General features: G+C 42.1%; 1 protein-coding gene across 6 annotated transcripts in view; it reads left to right on the plus strand.

The window, feature by feature from the left end:
* Window positions 1–24,071, plus strand: part of DTNA (dystrobrevin alpha) — a 233,019-nt gene that overhangs the window by 38,435 nt on the left and 170,513 nt on the right. Inside the window, exons 1-2 of one of the 6 annotated variants that reach the window (XM_064385379.1) lie at window positions 5,458–5,711; window positions 16,689–16,762. The exons of 3 other annotated variants lie outside the window; for them this stretch is intronic. Coding sequence is in view for 1 of the 3 variants with exons in the window: in XM_064385370.1 (XP_064241440.1) it covers window positions 5,695–5,711 (17 nt within the window). In the remaining 2 variants the exon portion in view is untranslated. Of the gene's footprint in view, window positions 1–5,457; window positions 5,712–16,688; window positions 16,763–24,071 lie in introns of those variants that run through there. 2 more of the 6 variants (XM_064385378.1, XM_064385370.1) reach the window with 2 other exon arrangements.

Consider the following 24,071-nt stretch of genomic DNA (forward strand, 5'->3'; position numbering starts at 1 on the left):
TGTTAATTAGCAGTGTGTGCTACCTTTTGTACACTTGGTTAGACCAGACATAAAGCCTCTAAAGCAGCAGAGGGTTCTTGTCACTGAAAGAGTATCTTCTGCTGGAGCAAAGATTGTGTCATGAATCTTTGTAGCTGGCATGTGGGCTGTTTATTTTATTCTCAGAGTTTGGCTTTTTAAGGGAACACAATCATGCTATGTTTGTTTGTCTCACAGTCCTGGCCACAGCCAGTAGTTTTGAACTCACTAGACACCTTCTGCTAAATTAAACACCTAGGAAGAAATCTCAGCTGTACTGATTCTCCTTGACTCTCCTGAAGTGGAATCCAAGATATCAACCCAAAAAAAGAACAGGACATGCAACATTCCCTTCCTAAAGCAGCTCCCACCTGTGCTGGCTGCTCAGTCTGAGCACACAGAGCTCTGAATCAAGCTGCACCACCTGCTTTCTGCTTTTTCCACAGGTAGGGAGAAAATACAGAAGGGAAAGTGGAAGGGAGTTGGGAATTCTGATAACTGAGTATCTAGAAGAAGAACAATCATGGAGGCCTGGGGAAATTAAAAGGATTGTTGTAAAGGTGAGCAGTGCAGGTTGGCTGTGAGAAGCTGGATGCAGAGGTGGGCAGCTCTCCTGTCCTGAGAGGCAGGAGTGATCAGGAGAATTTAGAGGAAACAGGGATTACTGTTGTTGGAAGCAATAAATAGCAGAGGATCATAAATCCTGAGGAAGACAATCTTCATTAGGTGCACTGCTCACTGAGCGACTTAAATGAACTATAGCTGTCACTTCAAACCTTGAAAGTTCAGCATTTTCAGGTAGAGGACAAATAATAGATGATATTAGAAAGTCTGGAAGCAGCCTTTTTATTTATCCAAGAGCACTACCAGTTCCAGAAAGGCTTTTCCAGGCCTCAGCACTTTGTGGGCTTAGGTTTACCTGGTTTTTTTTCTTTTTAGAAAAAAAAAATTCAGTCTGGTAAAATTATCAATTTACCTACAAAACTTCCTTTTTTAAAAGTTGCTCTTAATTTTATTATATTTCAGATCCTAATTTTGTTGATCAATTTGGGCGCCTCACAAGAAAGAGTAGTCTTTTTCCTGTATTTGGTGTAAAGATAAATGGAACCAGAATTGTTCTAGTTTTCCCTTTAGGTATTTTTCAATTGAGCTTGAAAATGCATCTGGTGAAGGCAAGGGCACAGAGTTTTTCAAAAGTTGCTTAACACTTTTTAATTAATGTTAAAACTTTGTTCTTGTGTACAAAAGTAAAGCCAAAGCCTTCATATCCTGGCTCCTGAATATGTGACATGCTTATATATGATGATAAATACTGGTTTAAGCCATGAATTCATACCAAAAACTCTTACCAAAAGTATAAATACAGGACATAGCAAAAAACCAGACATGTTTAAAAGTAAATAATAGATTTTTCCTTTATTTAGTAAAATGGAATTAATGAAAATAGGATTTATTCCTGAAGCTTAAATTTGTGACTACGGATGATCTCCCTTCTTTCCCTATGTCTTGAATCACAGAAACATAGAAATCAAGAACAGAAATGCCAGCACAGAAAATCCTCTGTTGCTGCAAAAATGGTCACAGAGTATGCATTAAGTGCATTCCCCATTTACTTTATTAATGCTTATTAAGAGTTCAAACAATTGGCATGTGTTTTACAAATAGCAGAGCTAACCCATCTGAACATGTTCAGTGACTGAGCTGCCTGCCATTAGGCAGTGAGCCTCATGGAAATGGTAGGAGTCTTGTGCCCAGACACTGGGAGATCTGGGCAGTGTTTGCCATAAGTGAGGCCATGTCCATCCCCTGGGTTTCCTTCCAGGACAGATGTGTTGGAAGCTGTGTGGTGGGGGGGGGGCAGCAAGGGAGTGGGTTCTTGGGGGCTGCCACCAAGAGCCCCCTGTCCCCACTGCTGCAATAGCTGTCCCCCGTCTCTTTAAGGAAAAAAAAAAAAGTGGTAGGCAGGAGAGAAGCAGCACATGGATCAACACTTGGCCAAACCCCACCTGCTGGACCGTTTTGGAGAGCCCTGTTGGTGTAAGTACATAGCTGAGTAGGCTTGGCTGGAGGTTGGCTGGGGCAGTGAGGGGTGTGCAGGTTGAGTAATACTGAATAAACAGTGCTGAATCCATTGTGATGGGCAGGAACTGCGTGCCTGCCAGTGCAATTGCAGTCCCTACTCCAGAGCTCTTACTCTTGGACACACCTGTGCTGAAATATCTGCAGGGGTTAACAAGATCATTCCAAAGAGGAAGAAATACTCTTGAGTAAGACCTAGAAAGATTGAGCCCGTAGGGAAGAAGATGTTGCTTGTCCCAGTAAGCCCAGATCTTAAGACTGCCAAGATTAATGAATTGAAGACACTGACAGACAAGGGGAGACAAAGAGCAAATTCTGTGCGTGATAAAAATAGCTAAACATGAAGGGACAGATCATGCCTCTTAGGCACTTGGCTAAATTGGGAATGGGTAGGAAGTCACATGGCTCCAAACATGTTACCTCTTTACACTTGTCACTGGTACCAAATTACTCTCCCCTCTGTGCCACTCCTTTGTCCGCTCCCATGCCAGCTCCAACTCAAGCTCCCACTCCTCCACAAGAACTTACTATTAATATGTTTTCATAGATCTCAGATCTAATGCCACAGAAGTCCCTGATGTGTTAAACTTGGCTATAAGCAACAGACCCTGCTGGGAGAGCAGTATTCCCTGTCACAGCAGTGGTAAATCTCGCAGCTGTACACTTTGTGTTGCACATTAGATCCTGGTATTCCTGCAAAGCTCTTCATCTGTGGAAACTGGACACCTCCTTTGGCTTGTGTGATACAGTTTTTGGACATATGACCTCTGGCTGTCTCATTCATGGGATTGGGATCATGCTGTCCATGTTGACATCCAAGGTTTCCCAGTAACTTCCAGCATCATTTTCCAAAGCTCTTCCCCTCCCCATACTCTTAGGTTTTTAAATACCCTCTTAGGAAGCACGGGAAGCAAACAGTGGCCTTTCAGAGGATTCAAAGCCAAATCTCTTTTCTCTCTGTATCTACTAAGGGAAACGTACAAGCTTAGATAAAAGTGTGGATGTACTTCCGTGGATTTCCCTGCCATTGTTTTCCCTAACACTTAAGCACTCTCTAGAGGTAGTTTGAAGTCCTATAAACAGCTCAGTCCTAATCCTTCCTGTTCATGACTTCATTTCTGAATCACCACATTTGTCCATCACACCTTCTTCCAAGGGGAGCTTCTTTCTTCCTTCCTTGTTGCCTTAATTAGAAGGGAGCCCTCAGCCAACAAAGGCACAAAGACTTTTCTTTGTTCTTTTGTCTCTCTGAGCATCTTAAGCACTGTACTTTTTAAAACCTAATGTTAACAGTTGGTCTCTGCTTCTAGTGATTGTCTGCCCTTCAAGGCTGACATCTTTACAAACAATTGGGAAAAATAATTACTTGATGTACATACTGCATTATATGAAGCTGCACCATTTGAACGGGAATTCTCTGGCTCTGATTTTCTGTGCTCTGAGTGATTTATAAGCCAGCAGTGTTAGAGGTTGCTCTGTCAGAAAGCAGTGCCAGACAAGGCAGCTTTCCTGCAGTTTGCTGCAGCTCCTCAACCTGAATAATGGACACATGCCCTGAACAGTTGTATCAGGAATCCTGAGAAAAAGCAGTGAAGTGACTTCTTCCTCCTCTGGCAGGAAGTCCATGTCATGTTTAACTGGAGTTTTTAACGTGCTCTGGAAGGCAGGTATTGAACATAATGAGGTCTAGCTTTGCTAATAGTAACAAATGTTAGTGATTCAAAAGAAGTCCTTCAACTTTCTGGGAGCTGTCAGCTGATTTGTTATTTAATGTTTCTGTGTTGCTGGCAACACTCCCAGCCCCACAAACCTGAGTTCAGTCCAGGTTAAGAAGAGCTCCTGCCTTTAAGTGTATGCAGACTGACTATGAAAATTACTGTGGAGTTACTGTTTTTCATCAGACTATATATGCTATATGTGTTCTCAGACACACTTATTTTTATGCATGTTATCAAGCAGGCAGGAGATCTGGAGACTTTCTTAATATGCCCTATGATGCGGCCCTTTGGCTGATTTTTTTACTCCCCCCACCTTGAGGCTTTCCAAGTTTGACCAGTTTCCTTCATTAGCCTGAAGTAAATGCTTGATCACTTTTACTACTGTATCAGTCCAGCCTCTCAACATTGGCGTTCTGAAAAGTGTAATGCCCCATGAAATTGGGCATTGGCAAGGCATTTTCAAACCGTGGTTTCAGCCAAGGGTTTCTGGGCACAGCTTGGCTTTGCCCCCTCTGCCCCAACCTGTGCTCACTGCTTGCCTGGCTGCATCCCTACAACCCCCTCTTGGCAGCAGCTCAGACAAAGGCTGAAGACTCCAAGAAACAGACATTTACCAGGTTATTCTGTTTGAGTCGGTGTGACTGGCAATTGGTGTTTTCCTGTTGCAACTGAAAGTGTTCAATAATTCATACATTTTACATAAAGTCTTGTGGCTTGTTCCGCTCCCTCCCACCCATGTCTGAGATAAGGCAGACTTGATGGCCGGCAGTATTCAACAGAATATACATTTGAGCATTAAAAGTCAGGGGTTTGTGTCAACACTAGCAACCTCTGGTACGGATACTGGCTTTTGGAGTTACATGGAAGGAGATTTTCCCCCACTTCTCTCTCACCTAGAATTTGATCATTAATCTGTAGTCTAGTTACTTCAGAGTCTAAACAACATTGCAATACATTGTTACTGTAAGGAGCCACAGACTAAGAGTGAAGTTTAGAAGCTTTGTAGTCAAGATCTGGTATAAAGCTCTTTTTATTATATATTTTATTTTGGGTTAGGATTTTTGGTTTTGGGTGTTTTGTTTTTTTTTCTTAAAAGTCCTTCCTCCATGAAGCTCCCTGTGCAGTCGGAGTGCTCTAAGCCTGCCGATGAGTCTCTGCCGAACCTTCGCGCATTTGAATTGCTGCCTTGCCCCAGCCCTCCCGCTCGTGTTGCCCGGGTTCCCCCGCGGAAGATGTGCCCCGGGGGCCCGCTAAGGACCGCGGCTCGGTCGGTGGCGCTGGGGCTCAGGGACCTGCCTGAGTGGGCACAAGCTGTGATTTCAGGTACCTGCCCCGCTGTCCGAAGGCTCCGTGAGGCGCTGCTCGCCGCGCCGCTGGCCCCGGTGCCCGGCAGCGCGGCGGGCGGGGGGGCGGCTCCCTCAGACGAGGGCGGGCAGGCGAGGCTGGAAGCCGTGAAATCCTGCCCTCCAACCCCCTCTGTGTGTGTGTATGTGTGTGTGTATGTGTGAGAGAGTGAGGAGAGGTGGGGATGGGGCAGATGGGGGTGGAGTGGCAGCTTGGGAGGATGGGAGGGAGGGAGGGAGGGAGGTGGAGGGATAGAGGAGGAGAGGGGGGCAGGGTGCCTGCGATTGGTAAAGCTCCGCGAAGGCATCTGCCAGCAGGACTTCAGAGGAATGTGAAACCAAATCATTTAGAAGTTAAAGATAGACGCAGAATACACAGCATCTTGAGCCAAGGTTTAAATTCATCCCTCTCTGCCTGGCTTCTCGCAAAGTTCTGCTTGTCAGCTTGCCTCTGTCTCCTCTAGCAGCTGTAAAATTCCCTAAAAAAATAACATCATTCTGGATTCTTGGGAATTACTAAGGTGGCAAAAGAGATCATGGTGCATACAGTGGGGTAAGTAGGAAGCTTGCCTCTGCATTTGCTTCGGTGGTTCCTCTGGGCTTCCCTGCTGCCTTCAGAGCAGTTCCTCTAGGATGAGGTGGATACTTAAGTAATGCTTATCCCGGGCGATTTAGTCTCCCGTTTTCCCCATATGGAACTGAATCCCTTTATCCCTCAGTGAAGTGTTAACTTTTCTTGGCATACCTACGGGGTCTTGGGCTTTATTTTGCCATTATAGTTTGGAGTGCTGTTTTCCTAACAGATTATTTGTATTATGTACCTTTGCTCTTCGTTAGTGGGACATGATGTTTGAAATGTTGCTTATTATTACAAAGTTGAAAAGCGAGTTGTTTTCCCTGTTAGAGGAGATGTAACCAATGTTTGCTTGCTTGTTTGGCCATGGTTTCATTTACAAACTATTTCCTCATGGGTGAATTTGATCACAGCACAGGGTTAATTAAATTTAACCTTCTTGTTTGTTTGTTCCCAAATAATGCTTTTACTGGGAGTTTGATTAAAAAAAAAAAAAAAAGAAAGAAAAAAAAACCCCAAACATTTTGGCTCTCATTTTCTTTGAACAAAGTCCTTCTAGCAGTAATTTTAAAATCTGTGGCATACCCCTGGTAGTCCTCACTTAGTGAATTTCTAAGTAAAAAAAAAAAAAAAGGAAATTCAGGCTATCATGTTCTTTCTAGAACTTACCAGAAACAATTCCAGTATCTGGCAAATATGTTGCCTCATTGATCAATGTCTTTTTCAGGCAGTTTCTGAAACATTTCTGGTGAAGTTGTGGTGTTTCTATAACCAAAAGGATTTTAAAATCCAGCAACTCATTTGGAAGTTAGATGTACTATTTGTTATGTAGCAAGAACTTGTAGTCTGAGAGTTTCATCTGCATCTGGGCTTTGAGTGTGCGTCGTCTAAATGCCAGCATTGTTTTATCTTTTTTTCTGGGCATGTGTGTTTTACACTCATAGTGGAGGAGCTCCTAACTTTGGATCTGGTGTCAGTTCACCCAAACATACTCAGAATTCCTGACGTGTTAGTACTGCCCGTAATAACCATAGGAAATAGGTGCTGTCTGCGGATAGCTGAGACGCCTGACATTTTTGGTTATAGATATCACTGCTGAGGAGATGCATATAATGGCAGTCTGTGTCGTGCAAAATATGTGAAAGTGGGTGAACTAAAATAGAAACAGTTCCTCTGTTTCAGGGAAAGATGATGTGTCTGGTATCTTTTGGTATCTTTCTGGCAGTTGATGGAATTCATCCCTCTTGGTCAGCTTGCCTGAGTTTTGCAAAACGTTTGGGTGAGCGAATCTGCTGTGAAGTGGTTTTTGTGTGATTAGGTGTAGGGGATGGAGAAGAAAGAGATAGATAACTGTAAGGTAAATCTGGCACAAAAAATGGATGTAGGGATGAGAAATGAAATCTAAGCCAGTTCTTTTACAGTTTGTAGTAGCTGGGTGTTCTTTTAAGTAACTCTGACTAGCCCAACGCTTCAGTCCTGGGCTAAATTTCCAGGCCAACAGTTGCTGACATGAAGGAATTTTTTTACATTACATCAAGGAATTACTGTAATGTTTGTTTTGGTATTGAAGTGGGAGACCTTTGAAACGAAAAATGTCAATATGTAAAACTCTTGCAGTGAGTCTTGGTGAAGTTGTGGTTAATTTCTGGCTCTTGCACAGGGTCTTGTGCAGCTTCAGGCAAGTCATGTGAGCTCTCAAAGCCCCTGCAGACCAGAAGGGGTTGGAAGGAGGTGAAAATACATTTATTATTTCTCTGTGTTTGGTATCTAGGTAGCAGTTCCTCAGGCTAGGCATCACCTCTGATAAGGTTTAACACAATAGGCTTCTGTTTGCAGATACACTCTTCCCATGGCTATGGCCTCCCCAAGGAGGGAGGGAAAATTCACAGATTTAGAAGTATGGGTTCACTGCACCTTTTATAAGCTTCCTAAACTGAAAGAGAAAAATAGACTGACATTCAGAGGTGAGCAGAAAATAGAATTAATGTTCCATGGGAAATTCCTGAGTCAGTTCAAAATTTAATTACATTTCCCTACCACAGTGTATTGCTTTTCCGAAGTTATAGTTCAGGAGCATGATGTTCCCATTTCATTATCTGAGACCCTTCTCCCATAATTAAATGTCCAAGAGGCACTGGAGAGCTTTGTCACAAAGAAACATGTTTTGAATTCTGGGAAGTGAAGCTGCCTGAAAAACCTTGCTCCTGGAAGGGAGTGAGCATCTGACCCCAGAACAAGATGTTCCCAGGGTAAAGAACTACATTGTGGTATTAGATTGACTTTAAAAAGTGTTCTGGTCTACCTAATTCACCTGAAATAATGTTTTCCAATTGTCCTAATTTTCCAATAAATGGAAAATGTTCAATAAAGTGGTATTTTCCCATAGAAAATGTAGGTGTATTTGGTACGAATTCCAAATTATTATAATGTTGGCATATTTACTGAAGTGGAAAATCCTTGGCCAGCTCTTAGGGTGAATTTTTCCTGATTAGGGTGAGTGTGATACTGCATGTGCTCAGTGATAATGGTACTACACAGCAGTGTGAAACTGAGTGAGGTTTTTGAGTAAGGGTGTGGTAGCTTTATCAGGACATGACACAGGGACTCTTTCCTCTACTTGCCTTCCTCTCCCTTCCCCATTCTTTCTCACTAGCCTTGTGCTCCTTAGGTTACGAGGATTTGTTGGGAAGTGGGGAGAGAGGAAGGAGAGAGAACCAGGCATAATTTTCTTAAAGCCTTTTGTAACAGGGTGTTGTTAGGGGTGGTGACACGCTCTTCTTGAACTTCTGGTCTTCTTTCCTCACTGCAGCCTTCCCTTCCCTTCCTCACATTTCCCAGAACCGCCAATAATCCCACACAGGGGGAGATGGAGAAGTGATGCTGAGACAGAGGGGATGGGACGGTGAGAGGGAGCCTGTCCCCTGCCCTTGCCTCTTGCTGCTGCAGAGAGAGGAGAGATCATGAAGGTGCTGATCTTCAGGGGGATCCAGCAGAGGGTCAGAACATGGATGAAGCTGGTGCCTCCTGGTTTCGTGTCCTGTGTGAGTGGTTGAGGTGCTGCTCTGATGCTGGCACAGCATCACTAGCATATGCCATGCTTTCCTGCTCTGAGGAGCTGACTGTTTGGTGTCTCCTAGGGAGAAGCACTGCTTTGTCATGGCTGGTAGCATGTCCCCTTCTCAAGGAGGCTGGTCGTGTCCCTCCCTCTTTGTACCATTTTGTTGTGACTTTGTCATGATGTTTGAAAACATCATTCTTTCTGAGGTGAAAATGGGTTTGCAGCATTTTTCCCCTTTTATAGTTCTACAATTTTTTCTTTGCAAACCATGCTACAATTATTTCTTTGCAAACCAAGCAAGGATATGCTTATGGGTATTAAAAATACCTCCTTGCTAGATTTTATAGTTATTGTACATGCTTCCCATTTTCTTTCTGTCATGATTGTTTTTGCCTTTGTAAAACTTTGCTTCTAGCCTTATCTTCAATCTTTTTGCAGTGATCATTTTGCCATAAATAAGAAAATGGAAGAGTCATTAGGAACTGGTTGTTTCCCTATGGCTCCTTGACAATGTGCTGGTGTTTTTTGAGCTCCAAAGAAGCAGCTTATAGTGATACAATGTCCTTTATTTTCCTTTCCTGATTCTTCTCCCAGTGGTTTGCTTTGGCAGAGTATGACAGTCTATATGGCGCACCACACTGTAGAAAGCCTCAATTCTGTAATTTTGTAATTCAGTAAAATAAACACAAACCCACCCAACCCCCAAACTAACGCAATTATTATGTCATATGCAGCCATAGTATCGCCTCTGAGTCCATGAGTAGAACCCCAAGGAAATTGCCTGTCCAAGTGATATTGGATCTCCTGCACTTACTATTCATTCCGGCTCCTGCTGTATCAGGGAATAAAGAACTTCCCAGCTAATTATTATGGTATGCAGTGATTTACCTGGAAGCACAGTGATACTTCCCACTAATAGGATGCTTAAAAATGCATCTAATTGCGTCTGTGGTAGTTGAGAGAATGCCCAACACCTAACAGTCTCGAAAAACCATCATTCCTGGCAGGGGGTGTTACTGGAAGCTGAGTTTTACTGTCTCCTTCCTGTGTCTGAACCAATTATGTGGCCTTTTGCTCTAAAAGTTGATTTGGGGATTATACTCTGTGTAATAAAGAGGTAGGAGAGCAGTGGAAATGATGAATCTTTCTTTATTAATTAATTTGCTGGCATGGTGGTAGTGGTTTGCTGAACATAACCTTCCCTGGGGCAGTGGAGGGAACAAGTCGGCTTCTGTGCCTGTGATCTTTGCCAGGCCATGGAGGGAGAGGGTTTGGTGTATCCCACGCTGAGAGCAGTGGTGGTGATGCTTGCCTGGTTCTGTGAAGTGCTCCAGGATCAAGGGTTGAAAAGTAGTACCTACATGCTGCATTCTTATTTTCTTCTTATATCTATGGTAAGGCTAAGACTAGTCTGGGATGAAATACCTCTTTGTAAATTTGTAAGAAAATTTGCACTAAGTGGAATCAAAAAAATCCCCAGGAAAATGAAACAGAGACAGAAATGTCTGTCAGCAAGTAGACTTTCAAAGCAATTTGATGACAACTTGTGGCTGGTTTTTTTTAAACACAATGAAAGTAAGCAAAGGCAAAGCACAGAGGACCCTGCTTGAAGTTGTCCTTGAGTACTCTTTTTACCAAGTAACAGATGCAAATAGAATAAGTAATCTTGGGCTTTCCTGCTACATTTTAAAAATTCCTCTTGTAACGGAAGTATGTGCTTTCTAGTAATTACTACCTTTTCAGTGCATGTTCATTCTTAATGCAACATTGTCCTTGGAAGAAGATCAGGGAACACTTTGATTCATTCCAGATTTATAAAGCAATGATTATTTGGCTGTCACAAGTTTCTGTCCCCCTGTTTCTTTCTAATTCACAACTCATTTATATTGGATTAAGAGACCTACCGTATCATTTGCATGATATGGAAATACAGTCCATTCCCTGCTTTTAGATCATTCTTTTATTTCCTATAAATTGATTTGAGAATGACTACCTTTACATCTAAAAAAAATTACATCAAATTACAAAGGCAACACATTGATTTAATAATTTCTTAACTTCTGAGTTGATAATTCTGCAATCTTGTCACTTTTTTAACACAGAATCCTGTCTTGAATGACTGAAAGCTTTCTCACCTTCTTGAAAAATTAAAGTTAATCTAGGAGAGCTGGCCAGTCCTTTATCTTGGTATGTGATATATATTTTTAATTGCTCTTACGATAGCAAGTACTTAACTTTTCTTTGAATATATGCCAACAATCTTGTTTCCAAACAGATTGAACAAATTTCCAAACAGATCTAACAAAATGCAAAGTGCTTTATGATTGTATTTCTGTCCTTGAAATTTTGATCAGTTTCCGTGTCTTATTAAGGAAAATAAATAATATAAGCTTAATGCAGCTATAAATTGTATTATGCTGATTGGTACAGGAATGCAGGGAGAACCTAACAAAGCTGAGAGTCAAGCTATGTTCTCTGCCAGGCTATTCTGTAAAGAAGCCATGATTTTTCCTTAAAACCCCCACTTCTGATGATGCTATCTATCATGTTACTTTCCCTACAACTTATTCTGTGTCCTGGCTTCCCATCTTTCTTTTTCTGCCACCTTCCAGGCTTCTTCATCCAAAACTCTGAGTTGTCTTCCCCCTGATTCCAGCTGTAGAGTTGATGACCCATCAAACACAGTCACAGCAAGCGGTGTAGGCTGGCAGCACATTCAGAAATGCAGCAGCAGTCCTTACTCCATCTCCTCTGCTTGCCTAGGGAGTCTAGGGGAGGAAATTTCTGGAGGAGACACATTTTCAAATACAAGAGGTTGTGTGTGGCTTGCAAGGAGCCCCTGAGCATGTCTCCCATAGACCCACGTCAGTTCAAAGCAAAGTCATCAGCAAAGGTGCAGACCTTCAGCTGCCAGAGCAATCACTTGCACTTGTAAGCTCTAAAGCTCCCTGTGGGCCATGCTGGGGGATGCAGTGTGACTGCTGTTAATAAACTCAGCGGCTGTTCAGTGATAGGGACAGGAAAATAACAGTTGTGTATCTGCCTGCAGAATTTTTGTGTGTGAAACAATGGAGGAATGAAGGCTTCTCAGCAAAAGAGTAATTAAGGATTTCTTTTAGCACAAGTGAAACTCTTTTCAATAACTTCTGCTTTGAAATTTGCTGAAAATGTGTAAATAATGCATTCAGCCTCACTCTAATATTTGATCTATAAAGCTTCAGGTCAGCCATAAAATCTAGCAGAGCAACTGAAAAATGGTTTTATGGTAGGAAGTAGGGATAAACAGAAGAAACTTGCTAAAATGATAATGGCAAATAGCAATTATGTGACTCTAGGTGATAGTAAATAATGATCTCAGAAATCATACAATTAAATAAATAAGGGAGGTAGTGGATGGTTGAAGAGAATCCAAACCAATATAAGTTTTTTATCTACATTTAATCTGGTAATGTACTCCTAAATACAATTAAAAGTGTTGGAGATTAAAGACTTTAGGAAAAAATAATAGTTCCAGGCTCATATGAACTCTTTGCAGGACAGTACATTTTCATGGAAGGGGGAATAGGTGGTGGCTGATTGTCATGTGCAGTTACTGGCAACTTGGTGGTAACTTGGACTGAATGGGCCTAATCTTTGCTGTTACACTTTTTAAATCCACTTTTGTTGGAACAGTGTATTTTCTGTGAAAAAAGGCATCAACTAAGAAGACAGATAATTTTTCATGCGACTCTCATTTACAGGAAGCAAAAATAAATTCCTTGTGCACAAAGCCTGAGCTTTTGCTAAGTACTAAAGTACAAAAGAGGACATCCATTGTGTTATGTCCAAGAGAAACCAAGCTTTGCCAGAAAGGAAGCCCAGCCTAGCCAGGTCTGTCCATACCTGTTTCACAGCTCATTGGTACTGTCCTTTTGTGCACCACTGTAGGTGAGTGCTTGGGCTTGTACTGGGCTTGTAGTAGTCTTGACTGTTTATACTGAGAGGCTCTATACATAGCAGGGACATAAAAGTGGGTATTTCAGTCTTGGAAAAATAGTCCTACCTGGTTTTCCACCCTGCTCCTGGTAGGTAGAGCAAATAAAAAGTGAGGAAGTTTATGCAAATACTGGAAATCCTTAATGGATTTCCAATGTTTTGTTCTGTGCGCTGATGAAAAACCACCCACAATTTGATGCCTTTTGTGAATCAGCATTGCAAGGGCACTTTTGTCTTCTTTTGGGTGCACAGAGGCTGCAGTGGTGGTGTGTAGTTCCAGAATGTTCACTGAGCTGTATCCTTGTAGCTGTTGACACCAGTGCTGGCTGGGGAGCAGCCTGTGGGACAGCAGCTCTTCAGGAAAGGATAGAGGTTACTGTGGATCTCTGGTTGAACATGGACTGGCAATAAACAGGAAAGCACAATATTGGGCTGCGTGGGGGCCGTCAGCCTGTAGGGAGCAGTCCCCACATTGGTGAGCACTCAGCTGGAGTTCTGTGTTCAGTTTGGAGCACTGCTCTTGAAGAAAATGCTGGCCATTTTAAATGTGGAGAAGAGGGCAGGAAAAGTGACCTGAGATCCATAGGACATAGCCCAGGGCAAACCCTGAAAGGGTTACATTTTCTGTGCCTAAGGAAGAGCAGCCTGCTGAGAAGTGAGTAGGAGAAAGGCAGGTTTTCAGCACAGACAGCACAGTACAGGCTGTTGCCAAGACTGGGCCAGTAATCTTTTTTCTGTGCCATGGACAGAATGAAATGGATCTAAAATGAAACAAGGAAGAGGAGGTAAATCCTACAAAAGTTTTATCCACAAAATACCCTGCCAGTGGATCTTGTGGGGTCTCCATCACTGGAAGTGTTAGGAATGACTTTAATAAACATGAACAAAATTGATCTGACTCTATCTCACAGTGGGAGGTGGATTACATATCTTTCCTACCATCCCTATGATTTGATGATACTGGTGATAATACTGCTCATTGAATTATTTTAATGACAGACATTCTTTCTAAATTCTGGTTACAAAGACCTCTGCTGAGTGGAATGTGTTTTGCTGAGGTGGAGGAGGCATTTAATCATCATATAATTTCCTCATTTTGAATGTTCCTTAGATAAGGCACAAATAGCTGGCTTTGCATTTCATCTCAAATATCACTGTCCTGAAATACTTGGGGACATCACTTTGTCAGCTGGCACTTGACAGTCCATCCTAAATCTGAAATATGTAATTGGATTCTTCGGATGAAATCCGAGTTTCCTTTGAAGTCATGGGGTTTCATAGGGTAAACATTTCACACTGAGGACAGAGTGATGTCCACTTGTATGTGCTTAGCTTTACTGTCCTAGGCAGGCCTGTTGTTTTCAGGACAAGGATACAAGGAGTGGGTTGTAAGAGCGTGTAACCTTTGTTATGACAGACATTTGGCTGCAGAAGGGGACCTTTGGAGTTCTTGTGTGGGTGAGTGAGAGCTTGCAACAGGCATTACATGAGGTGAATTAATTTTTTTTTCTTTTTTTCAGATAATGTGAACAAAACTAATTTACACCATCTGTTCTGAAATAGACAGTAGAAAAGCAATATCATTTTTTTTGTTTGTTTGACATTTCTTTTGATAATGCTTTAGGCACTACGTATTCTCTTTAGTGTAATATAATTTCTGCCCTTTTTCCCATTGAGGAGAGGGGTGTTCCCCCCCGAAATGTATTTTTATTGCCAGTGGTCTCTAGTTTGCATTTAGTATTCAGACCACTATAGCTGCAAGTTGAATATTTCTCCAGCTACTGGATAATCCCTCCTGATGAAATGCACACAGAGAAGTCTCCAGGTGCTATGAATTGGAGTACTTCCATTGGAAATATTCTGGCTTTGTTTATGCCAGTGCTAATTCAGAGCGAGTTCACTGGTCACAGGTTTAAAGGAGGTGATAGTCAGAATGTCATCCTAAAAAGGAGATCATATTGATGTGGAAGCTCAGTGTCAGTCTCAGACCTGAGAGTTAAATTCTTGTGCCTCATAATTCATTGCATTTCACATCCAGATTTCTTGGCAGGTTTTTCTTAACTGTGCCACGATGGGCCATGTGTAGGAATTGCATGTGTGTACCTAAAGCTAAAATAAGCCCACAAGAAAGCACAAACCTCGGACTTGAGGATCACCAATACATGAGTTCTTAATGCCCTTACAGTATTATGCTCACACTAGAAACGTAATTAAATTGGAATGATTTGAAACTGCCATTGTGGAAAGAAGATGGAGGAAAACAGTTTCATCCTCACAACATCATGTTTGCATTGACCTACTTAGAGTAGGGAAGAAAATGTGTTCCTTCACTTTACAGCAGAATAGGTTTGTTCAGCAATTTTATAATGCAAATGCACAGGAGAAGAATGAATTTCCTAACCACTCCAGGAGGATTTGGAAGGGAGAGTAATGTTATTTCACACACTTACGACTGAGATGTGTACGTTCCTGTTCAAGCTGTAATGTTATTAGTTTAATCAATTTGGCAGAAAGTGCTTAGAGGAAAAAAAAAAGGGGGAGGGGGAAGAAAAAAACAAACTTGTATTCATAGGTGAGGGGAAAAGGGCAGTGCTTGGGCTGCAGCTGTGCAGAGGGACCCTCTGTAGGCAATGACATTTCCTTTGTCTTCCATCTTCCCTGTTTCAAAGCCTTTGGGACAACTGGGCTGGAAGTGGAGGAGTCCCAAACATGGGTGCAAGGTACACCCCTGCCCAAGCCACTGAGTGAGGAGCCATGGCTGCAGCTAAAGCACCTCCAGAGAAAAACCCGGTGTGCTCTTCCTCCTCCACATCTGTGCCATGAGCAGGGAGGAGGATGCAGGTGTCTAGGTTACTCCAGCCACAGGGCATGGCAGTGCTCATGGGGTAGGCAGCATGTGGGGTTTGGGGTGCAGCCCTCCTCCTCTAGACTTGGGCATTATTGTGGTACTGCCATATGCCTGAGTTACTAAACCATCTTTATCTGAAAATAAACACCTGCGGGTAGTCCTTTCTAGGCTGCTCAGGTCACATTCCTCCACAAGGTGTTGTTGGTAATTTAGTATTGTCAGAGGCATTAGTCACTGCCATAGTAGCTTAATAATGCATGGTAGGAGCCAGCTGGTAATTAACAAATTAGAGATATCATCTATATTTTCCTCAAATATTTCAGATGTAGCAAAAATAATTAAACGGAGAGCGCTTTGGATGTTTAAAGCTGTTACGTATATTTAAATCATCTTGCCATGTTAGGAAATTATTCATTGTTTTAAAGGTCAGCTAGGCCTCATCTTGCTGCTGTCCTAAGATTCTGTAATTCACACTGAAGGGTAGTGAAGCAGGGGAAGGGACAGACTCCTGTCTTTTCCTTTAATACTTTAATTCTGCATCATTTAGCAAATTCATGCCAATGCCTGACTTCTGTGCCTGTTTTTAGGAGTGACATGACTTTGTATGTCTCAGCTGCTCTCTTTTGCACTTAACTTCCTTTCACGTGAGAAGTGTCTTGAACTGGAAGGTTATGTTTATGTGTATGTGATGGAAAGATGAAATTGGCTTGTGATTGAAGCTAAGGAGGGAAAAAGTTAGCACAAATTGTATGAAACTGCAATGCTGGGACAGACACCACAGTATGAATGAAGGTGATGATGGGTTTCATGATGTAGTGTCACTAAAATATGCTGGTATGCACAAGCTCGCTTTAACTCACTTGGCATCTCCATATTTTATCACCAGATGGTGACCAGCAGTTTCAGACTGAGACGCTCTCAGTTACCTATGTGTGATGATGGAGCAGTAGTATACTTTGATACATCTCCCATCCATGCTGCTTCAGCCCAGTACTCCTTGATGCTCCTGCAGCCTGGCTCCAGGACTTGGCTCTAAGTCTCACAAGCCTTTGACTCTGCTTTTTCTCCGGGGCAGGATCTGATCTGGGCACTCTGAGGCAGACGAAGCAGGGAACAGAGCAAGCGATCGGAGGAGCATCATTTCTACGGGTAGGGTGTGGTGTTGCCTGTCTTCATGGGGTGTGCTTGGGTACTGGCAGTGGCTTGGAGAAATACAATTTATGTCTGAAAACATTCCTCTTGGGGTTCAAAAAACTCACTTTTGAAAATGTGGCTGGGTCCTCTTTGATACACAATGCAGAGTTTTTGTCAGACAGTAACAGTTTGTGTTCAAGCTTTGAACTCATGATACAGATGTGAGCAAGTGTACAATATAATGAAAAGCAGATAAGAATCTGCCCTGTAATACCTTTGCTCTTTGCTACATTTAGTCATCTCCACATTGATGGAAGAGCACTGGGGATTTCAAAGCATGCATTTCTGAAGCTTAAAAAGGAAAAGGAATTCCATATGCAATTTCTATTAAGATTTGTAGCCTCTTAGAGTTAAGCTGAGGCGTTTTGAATGCTTCCTAATACCTTTTGGTACTAAAGCTCAAAGGGTGGAGGTAGAAAAAGGCTGGTAAGTGATTCACAACACTCTTAACAGTGTAGACTTCTTTTGTGCACCCTGAATTCTCTTTTGTTGTTCTGGGTAGCTTTTGCTTGGGGTCTTTCTGGTGGCTTTGTGCTGACTCTTGCCTCAGCAGAAAACATTCCCTGTTTGTGCTGTATAACACCAGAGCATGAAAGTGTAGGCGACCCTGAGTCCCACAGCATGCAGACACGGGGAGAGAGGGATGCTGCTGGTCGGAGCTGACACCTGAGAGGGCAGGCAGGAGCACAGCAACATGCCAGCCTTTTCCTGCGATCCCACAGCCTCCTGAGAACCGGCCCCACATGTCCCCGCCTGGTGCCAGCAGCACAGCAGGCACATTTTGCACATTCGCTGCTCCTTCCGCTGTCCACACCAAGGAGCCTGTTGAATGCACCACTTTGCTGGTTTTGTTGGTACTCCTGGATTTCCCTCAGTGCAGTGCAAGGGCAGGGTGTAGGGGTGGTCCTACCTGGTTCTGTCCCAGGCTGTGGGGCGGCAGCTTGGCACACACACAGGCCTGGCCGGGCTCCTGGCAGCCATAGCTCAGACATGGCTGGGCAGTCTCACCTGCATAGCTCTCCCAGTGACACAACAGCATTTCCTAGTGCAGGAACTATTCCTGCAAGCAGGACCTTGCAGTTCATCCAGGGATTAAAAGGCACATCAAATTTTACTACAGTTTTCATCCCCCTGAAGCCCTTCATACACACAAATAATTACACAGACTTCATCATGATGATGGCCTGTTAAACTGCTGTATAAATATTGGTACTACATTTTTGAATTATTTTTTCCCCTTTTTCTTAATTCAGATCATGACCTTCACACTTCAGGTTTTAAAATCCTACTGCATCTGTAGAGGACTCGATTGCTGTTGAGGGGAATGAAAATAACTACCATAGCAAGGGGAAAAAAAGTTTTATTTTTTCAATCTGATACAGTTCATGTAATCATGGAAGGTGGGTGATGTCTTTAATACCTGTCACTCCTTTGTGCTGATGCTTTCAAAATATTTGGACACAAGTCTTGGAGCTTTCTGTTCACTTGGGAATGAAGAAAGACATTCTGTCTGAATGTCCTTAGTTGCTGCTTTTTTCACATTACGTTTTGGGTTAGTATATCTGCAAAGAGGCTATGCAGAAATCCCAGAGCAATTTAGGCCTCTAAGATTTCTCCATTCTGTAGTTTATTTTGACAAAATAATAGCCATATAGCTCTGTATTAATGGATTATTGTGATGCTTGGATATTGCATTCAAAACACTGCATTTCAGTACAACTGCTCAAACCCAAACTTTATATAAGTAAAATATGTTATTTGCTGCACTCCTTTTATTCTGAACAAATCTACAACATCTAACTCTATCACTTCCTGGAAAAAAGGCCCCTTACTTTTGACACATTTTGTTCTGTGTTCTTTTTCTCCACTGTTTAAGTCAGAATTAGGCTGTCCTCTCTGTATTTTATTTTTATTTGATATTTGGGAAGCAATAAGCTAACCTATGTGTGTTCTGTTTGGTCTGGAAGAGTGACTAATTCCAGAAAGACTGCTGCTCACTGGCTGATCACTGCACTTGCAATTTGCTTTAACTGTCAAAAATGCTGAAGCCCTGCAGCTGAGCATTTTGCTTCCAAATGGCTAAGCTGAAAACCCTTTTTTTCTTAGTTTTTTGGGACTGATAAGTGAGATTCAGGAGTCCCCACCAGGGTTGTATTGAAAGTTCTGGAGAAGCTGTGAGGAATTTTAGTTGAATTTGGGGGTGATCTGCTGTTAAGTGTTGTTCAGTGCTCTACTTACTCCATGCTTAAAGAAAATAATTTATTTTATTTCTGACAGCAAAGAAAAATTTTATTCCCAGCCACTGCCTCAGTGTCTTCCCTCCCTAAAACAAAATAACAGGTGACTAGATCTTGAAGTGTCATATCTGACTTATTTAGCAGTTGTTTTCTGCCTCTTGATAGTGCTGGGATATGAACTTGAGGTCATCCCAGCTGCTCTGGCCACCTCTCTGCTCACTAAAATGTAGACTGTCTGGTTTAGTCATTGATATTTGCTGAGGCTGCTTTTACATGTGCCTTTACTCTGTTCAGAGGATCCCAAACCCTGCATGTTGGCATCTTGCAATGAGAGTTTCCCTGCCCATGGGAACGCAGGCTTGTGTATGTATGTTTTTGAAGCAAAGGGTTGTGCTGATACATGCAGGCTTATCTGCTCAGCCTTTTCATCTGAATGGAGCCTTCCACGATGAATTGACAGCATGAAAAATTCAGTCCATCCTGTTCAGAATTACATGTGTTTATTCAGTCCTTTGTTAAAGCTGCTGCTGTTATTCATGCACAACATTTGCTTCCATGTAAGTTTTATTATACTTTGATCTTCTGTAGCACCCAACAAACTTTTAAAACCACTTACCCAGAAACTATTGTTTCACTGTAATTATAAAAGAACATGCAATGAATCACAAATGAGAATATTACCCAACAAGATATTCCTAGAAACAGAAGAGCACTTACATGCAATACAATACATTAATCATTTATAAGGAGTCAGGTATTAATTTTTTTTTTTAATACTCTGGATGTGAGGATGTGGAAAGCCTGTTCATTGAGGATGTTTGTGGGCTTTTGAAGTTTTCTTAAGTTTCCATCCTCACATTCTTGTCACAGATTTGAAAAGCAAAAGCACAAATATAGTAGTCTGGGTGACTGCAGGTTAAGGTAGCTCTAGACTATGAGTGCACATCTGTATGTGTATATACACATATGTAGATATATGTGTACAGATAAATTCAACAAACTTTTGTCTTTAAGAGAAATCCACAGTGTGCTCGGGCCTTCTTTATTTCTACAGAACTGCTCATGGTCAAAGACTTTGTCTGCTGTGACACTTTCACAGTCAGGATCTGTGGTCATTGTAAACAGACCTCTCAAATGAATGGAAGTCTGATAAATCTAACTGAGCTATCACTTCTTCACTGGGGTTGTCTTTAGACATACATTCTTATAAAGGACAGGATAGGAAAGGGAAGGGGAAAAGAAGAAAGCCTCAAGAAATCTTGTTTCAAATTGCCTGTGTGAAGGTGTAGTGTCCCCACTCCCCATTCAGACACAGGACATGTGTCAGCAGACAGCAACATGAGCTGCCCTCTGTCCCTTCCCCAGGCTGGTGGGATGTGCTCCAATGCCAGTCACAAGCTGCAGAGTTCCCTTAGCGTCACACTGTGCCCAATGATGATGCACAGCATTTTAGCAACTGCTGAAGCTGAAATCAACTCAGAGCTGCCTCGTACCTGCATGGCTCAGGGAGGAAGCAGAGAAATTGGGGTTTGTCAGTCATGGCCCATGGAGACATTCCTGGGATGGTACACATTTGTGGTGAAACCAGTAGAGTGGGAGACCAGCACAGTGTCTGGTCTGACTCCAGCTTTTGGAGCAGAAATATTATCATTAAGAATTCTGTCACCACTGGGCAGAGATGCAGAGATGCACACTTCCCTGGCATCTCTGCTTCTGCTCCCCTTCTTTGGAGGGGAAACAGAACAAGGGAAAGCACCAGCTGCAGACTGTAATTGTTTTGAGGCAGCTTTCCACTCCATTAGTAGAATGAAGGTACAGTCTGGGTCATTTAATTTCCCATGTTGATGTAGGCAACAAATCAGATAGATCAGTTGGGGAATTATTCACCACGTCTGATAACTCAGCTTTTAAATAAAGAGCAGGACTTTCCAAATATTGCAGGAAGTGGCAAAAGCAGCAGGAGATAACTGATTTAACACTTCTAAATTGTCTTCTTTTTTAAGGGCTAAAGTTTGGGCAAAAGAAACTGCCATTTTTCTAGAAAGAAAACTCTGTGCAACAAGTAAGTTGGTTCCAGCCTAAATCCATTCTACTTGTCATGCTGGAAAATGCAGCAGTTGTGATTCCTGTAGCAGAATTTAAAATGGCAAGGATATTTAAATGAGTTTGTCTAGTGAAACTTGGCTAAAACTATCATATCAGTGGGATGATACCATGAGAGCTTTACAATTTAATCCAAATTTCTTTTGGCTGTGATGCCATCCTCAGCCCCACTGTGGTGAATACCCCACGTGGCTCATGCTCCGTGCTTTCAGATCATTCTGCAGTGATTCTTCTGTTTCTCCCATTTCCATGACCCCTCTGTAGGCCAGAGTGCTACGGGTATGTGCCATTCAGAGACCCTCTGCTTGAAGAGTGGTGAGAGAAAAAGCATTCCCTCTTGTTTTCACCTGGCCAGCTGCATTCTTGAATAAACTGGATGGTGTGGTTGTGGGGCAGGGAGGGGAGATGGTCTTTGACAAAGATCAAAATGAAGGTATTCCGAGAGGGCTTTGTGGTTTAGCTTTCCCCATGGGATCAAATCCCAAAAGAGATCAGACTGTCTGAGTATTAGCAAAGGAACTTGCCCCACCTTCTTCTGACAGCTATTGCCCTCTGCCCTAATGGCTTTTTGGAAAGCACATCTGTTCATTCATAAATGCATCCTTTTTTCACTCTTAAATATCCCTGTTTATGCTCTAGAAGAATTGGTGCTAGGAGGCAGTACATTAAATACATGAACTTTCCATGGCTTTAAATGCAGTATTACACTTTGTGTCTTTTTTCAGAGATGTTGAGCATCTCTAACTCTGAAGGCCATGGAAAGTCTACATGGCAGTCACACATTACTCTCTTTGCCAGGTATCTCTCCTGTTCTATTTTCAATGCTAGACCTTAGTACTCACAGTTCAACTGTTTATTGAAGGTGAATTTCTTATCTTCTGTCTCCTATTTATCAACTCTTTACTTATAATTTATCCTTGTTTTAAGCTGTCGTATGCATGATCCAGAACAACATTTCTTTTGACCCTATAAAAAAAATGGATGGGTAGAATGGCTCAAAAAATAATCTGCACTGGAAATCTTATTAAAAGTAAAATTCAACTCGTTATTACAAAATTGACAGTCCAATTCATTCACCTGTCCAGGGCAGAATGGAAGGTCAACTAAAATTTGAACCCTTGGTAAGGAAGTGTCATTTCATATTAGTGTGACAGGCACTCCAAAGATAGGATCACACATTACTGAAGGTAAAAGGTGCAAAAACCCACTTACAGACATAAAAGCAACATCCTGTACAAGTATAGTTATTGAGTAGAACATTGGTATTATAATCTTTCAAATGACAGCTTTATCTGGCTGTAATTCATCATGAAGTAGAGTTTCTGGTGTGTCAGGAGTTCTCTTGACCTGATGCAAGAACTTTATAGCTTAACTTTATGACCTCAGGAAATTAAATAGGTTATCACAATCCTAAATCTAGTTTTTCCCAGCCTGAAGATACTCAAATTCCTCTAACAACCACCACTTACTACATTGGAAACTTAAAAATTCTAAAGCTTTGTCTTTTTGTCATAGCTCACACAATTGCACTGAAGAGTCTTAACATATTACAAGGTACTTGTTTGTTGTTTTTTATTTGAGAGTTAGCAGAAAAAAAGTCACACTCTTAAAGCTTCACCAGTTTTCACTTCATTGGAGTTGTTCTGAGAATTGTAAACAGTACATTCAGAAATAAGCTCCTAGGTGGCATCTTTTGTGTTCTACATGTGTCACTGCAGAAATATTTTATGTCTGTCCAGTGAATTTGGAAAGGAGACTTCAGTGCCAAGTGCTCTTTGTAGTCACACGGATAGATCTGAGGTACAGTCCTGACCACACTGTCATCACATGGCTCTGAAATACTCATTTATGGCCTCAGAAGAAGGAACTATTTTGTTCCTCTTTCTCCAGAGGTTGGTTTGTGTGAAACCTTGAGTTTTCCTTAAAGCATGCTGATAGGCTTGCCTGTTGCTTGGCCAGGGATCCTGTTTCTTGCAGCTAATCTGAACATGCATCTCAGGTTTCTTTTCAATCTGCTGAAATACGACTGTGATAATTTTATCTCGACAGCCTGTATGGCTCCACTCGTATTCAAGCGTCAGTCTGACTGGCTGTGGGTTTCAGGCACATGACCTTGGGAGTGGTACAGACTACTCATGTTGTGAAAGCCTTCTCTGTCAGAATGATGTGCATGTGCTTGTGTGTGGTATAGCTTTGTAATGCCATGGCAGACACAAAAACTGTCCTTCGGTGTCTCTCACTGGCCAGACTGGCCAGAGAACCATTTTACTGGGCTTGTGCAGGTTCACCTGGCAGCTCTGCCTGCTCTCTGCTTCCCTCCTGGTTTTGTTTTACTGCTTGTTTTCAGCTCAGTGGAGGGTAGTTGATAGGGTAGTCCGTGATAAATAAAATATATAAATTCCAGACTACGTAATAGATTGGTAGCATCACCAATTAGAAAAGTTGCCCAGCAGTTCCCATTATAGTACCTTAAAGTTTTTCAGAGTATTTGTAAAACTTCTAATGTCTGAACTGAATTTTTTTCTAGCCAGCTGTTTTCCTCAGCCTGAGTATTTTTGGAATATTTCAGCAAAAGTGATTCAGTAAGACTGAGAACAAGATTGGCATAAAAATAAATTGGGATTCTTCACATTTAAAGAAAACCTTGGGTTATTTTCTTTGGTGTACTTTAGTGTTCTTGTACACTGGAACAAGGATGTAAACTTCAGTAGAGCACATGACCTTTGCATGAGTAGTACTTCACTTATTTGTCCCTGTGGAAATCTGCCCATTTGGCCTATACAGTAGCCCTCAGGGGAAAATGAGTCCAGAGCAGTTCATCCATGTTAAGAACCAGCTGCAGAGGAAGATCCTTGATGGATCACTCTGCAGGTGCTGGGGAGTCTCCCAGTGTGCTCGTGGCACCCAAATTGTTCCTTGGTCCT

This window comes from Passer domesticus, chromosome 1, assembly GCF_036417665.1.
Source record: "Passer domesticus isolate bPasDom1 chromosome 1, bPasDom1.hap1, whole genome shotgun sequence".
In the NCBI taxonomy this organism is placed as follows: domain Eukaryota; kingdom Metazoa; phylum Chordata; class Aves; order Passeriformes; family Passeridae; genus Passer; species Passer domesticus.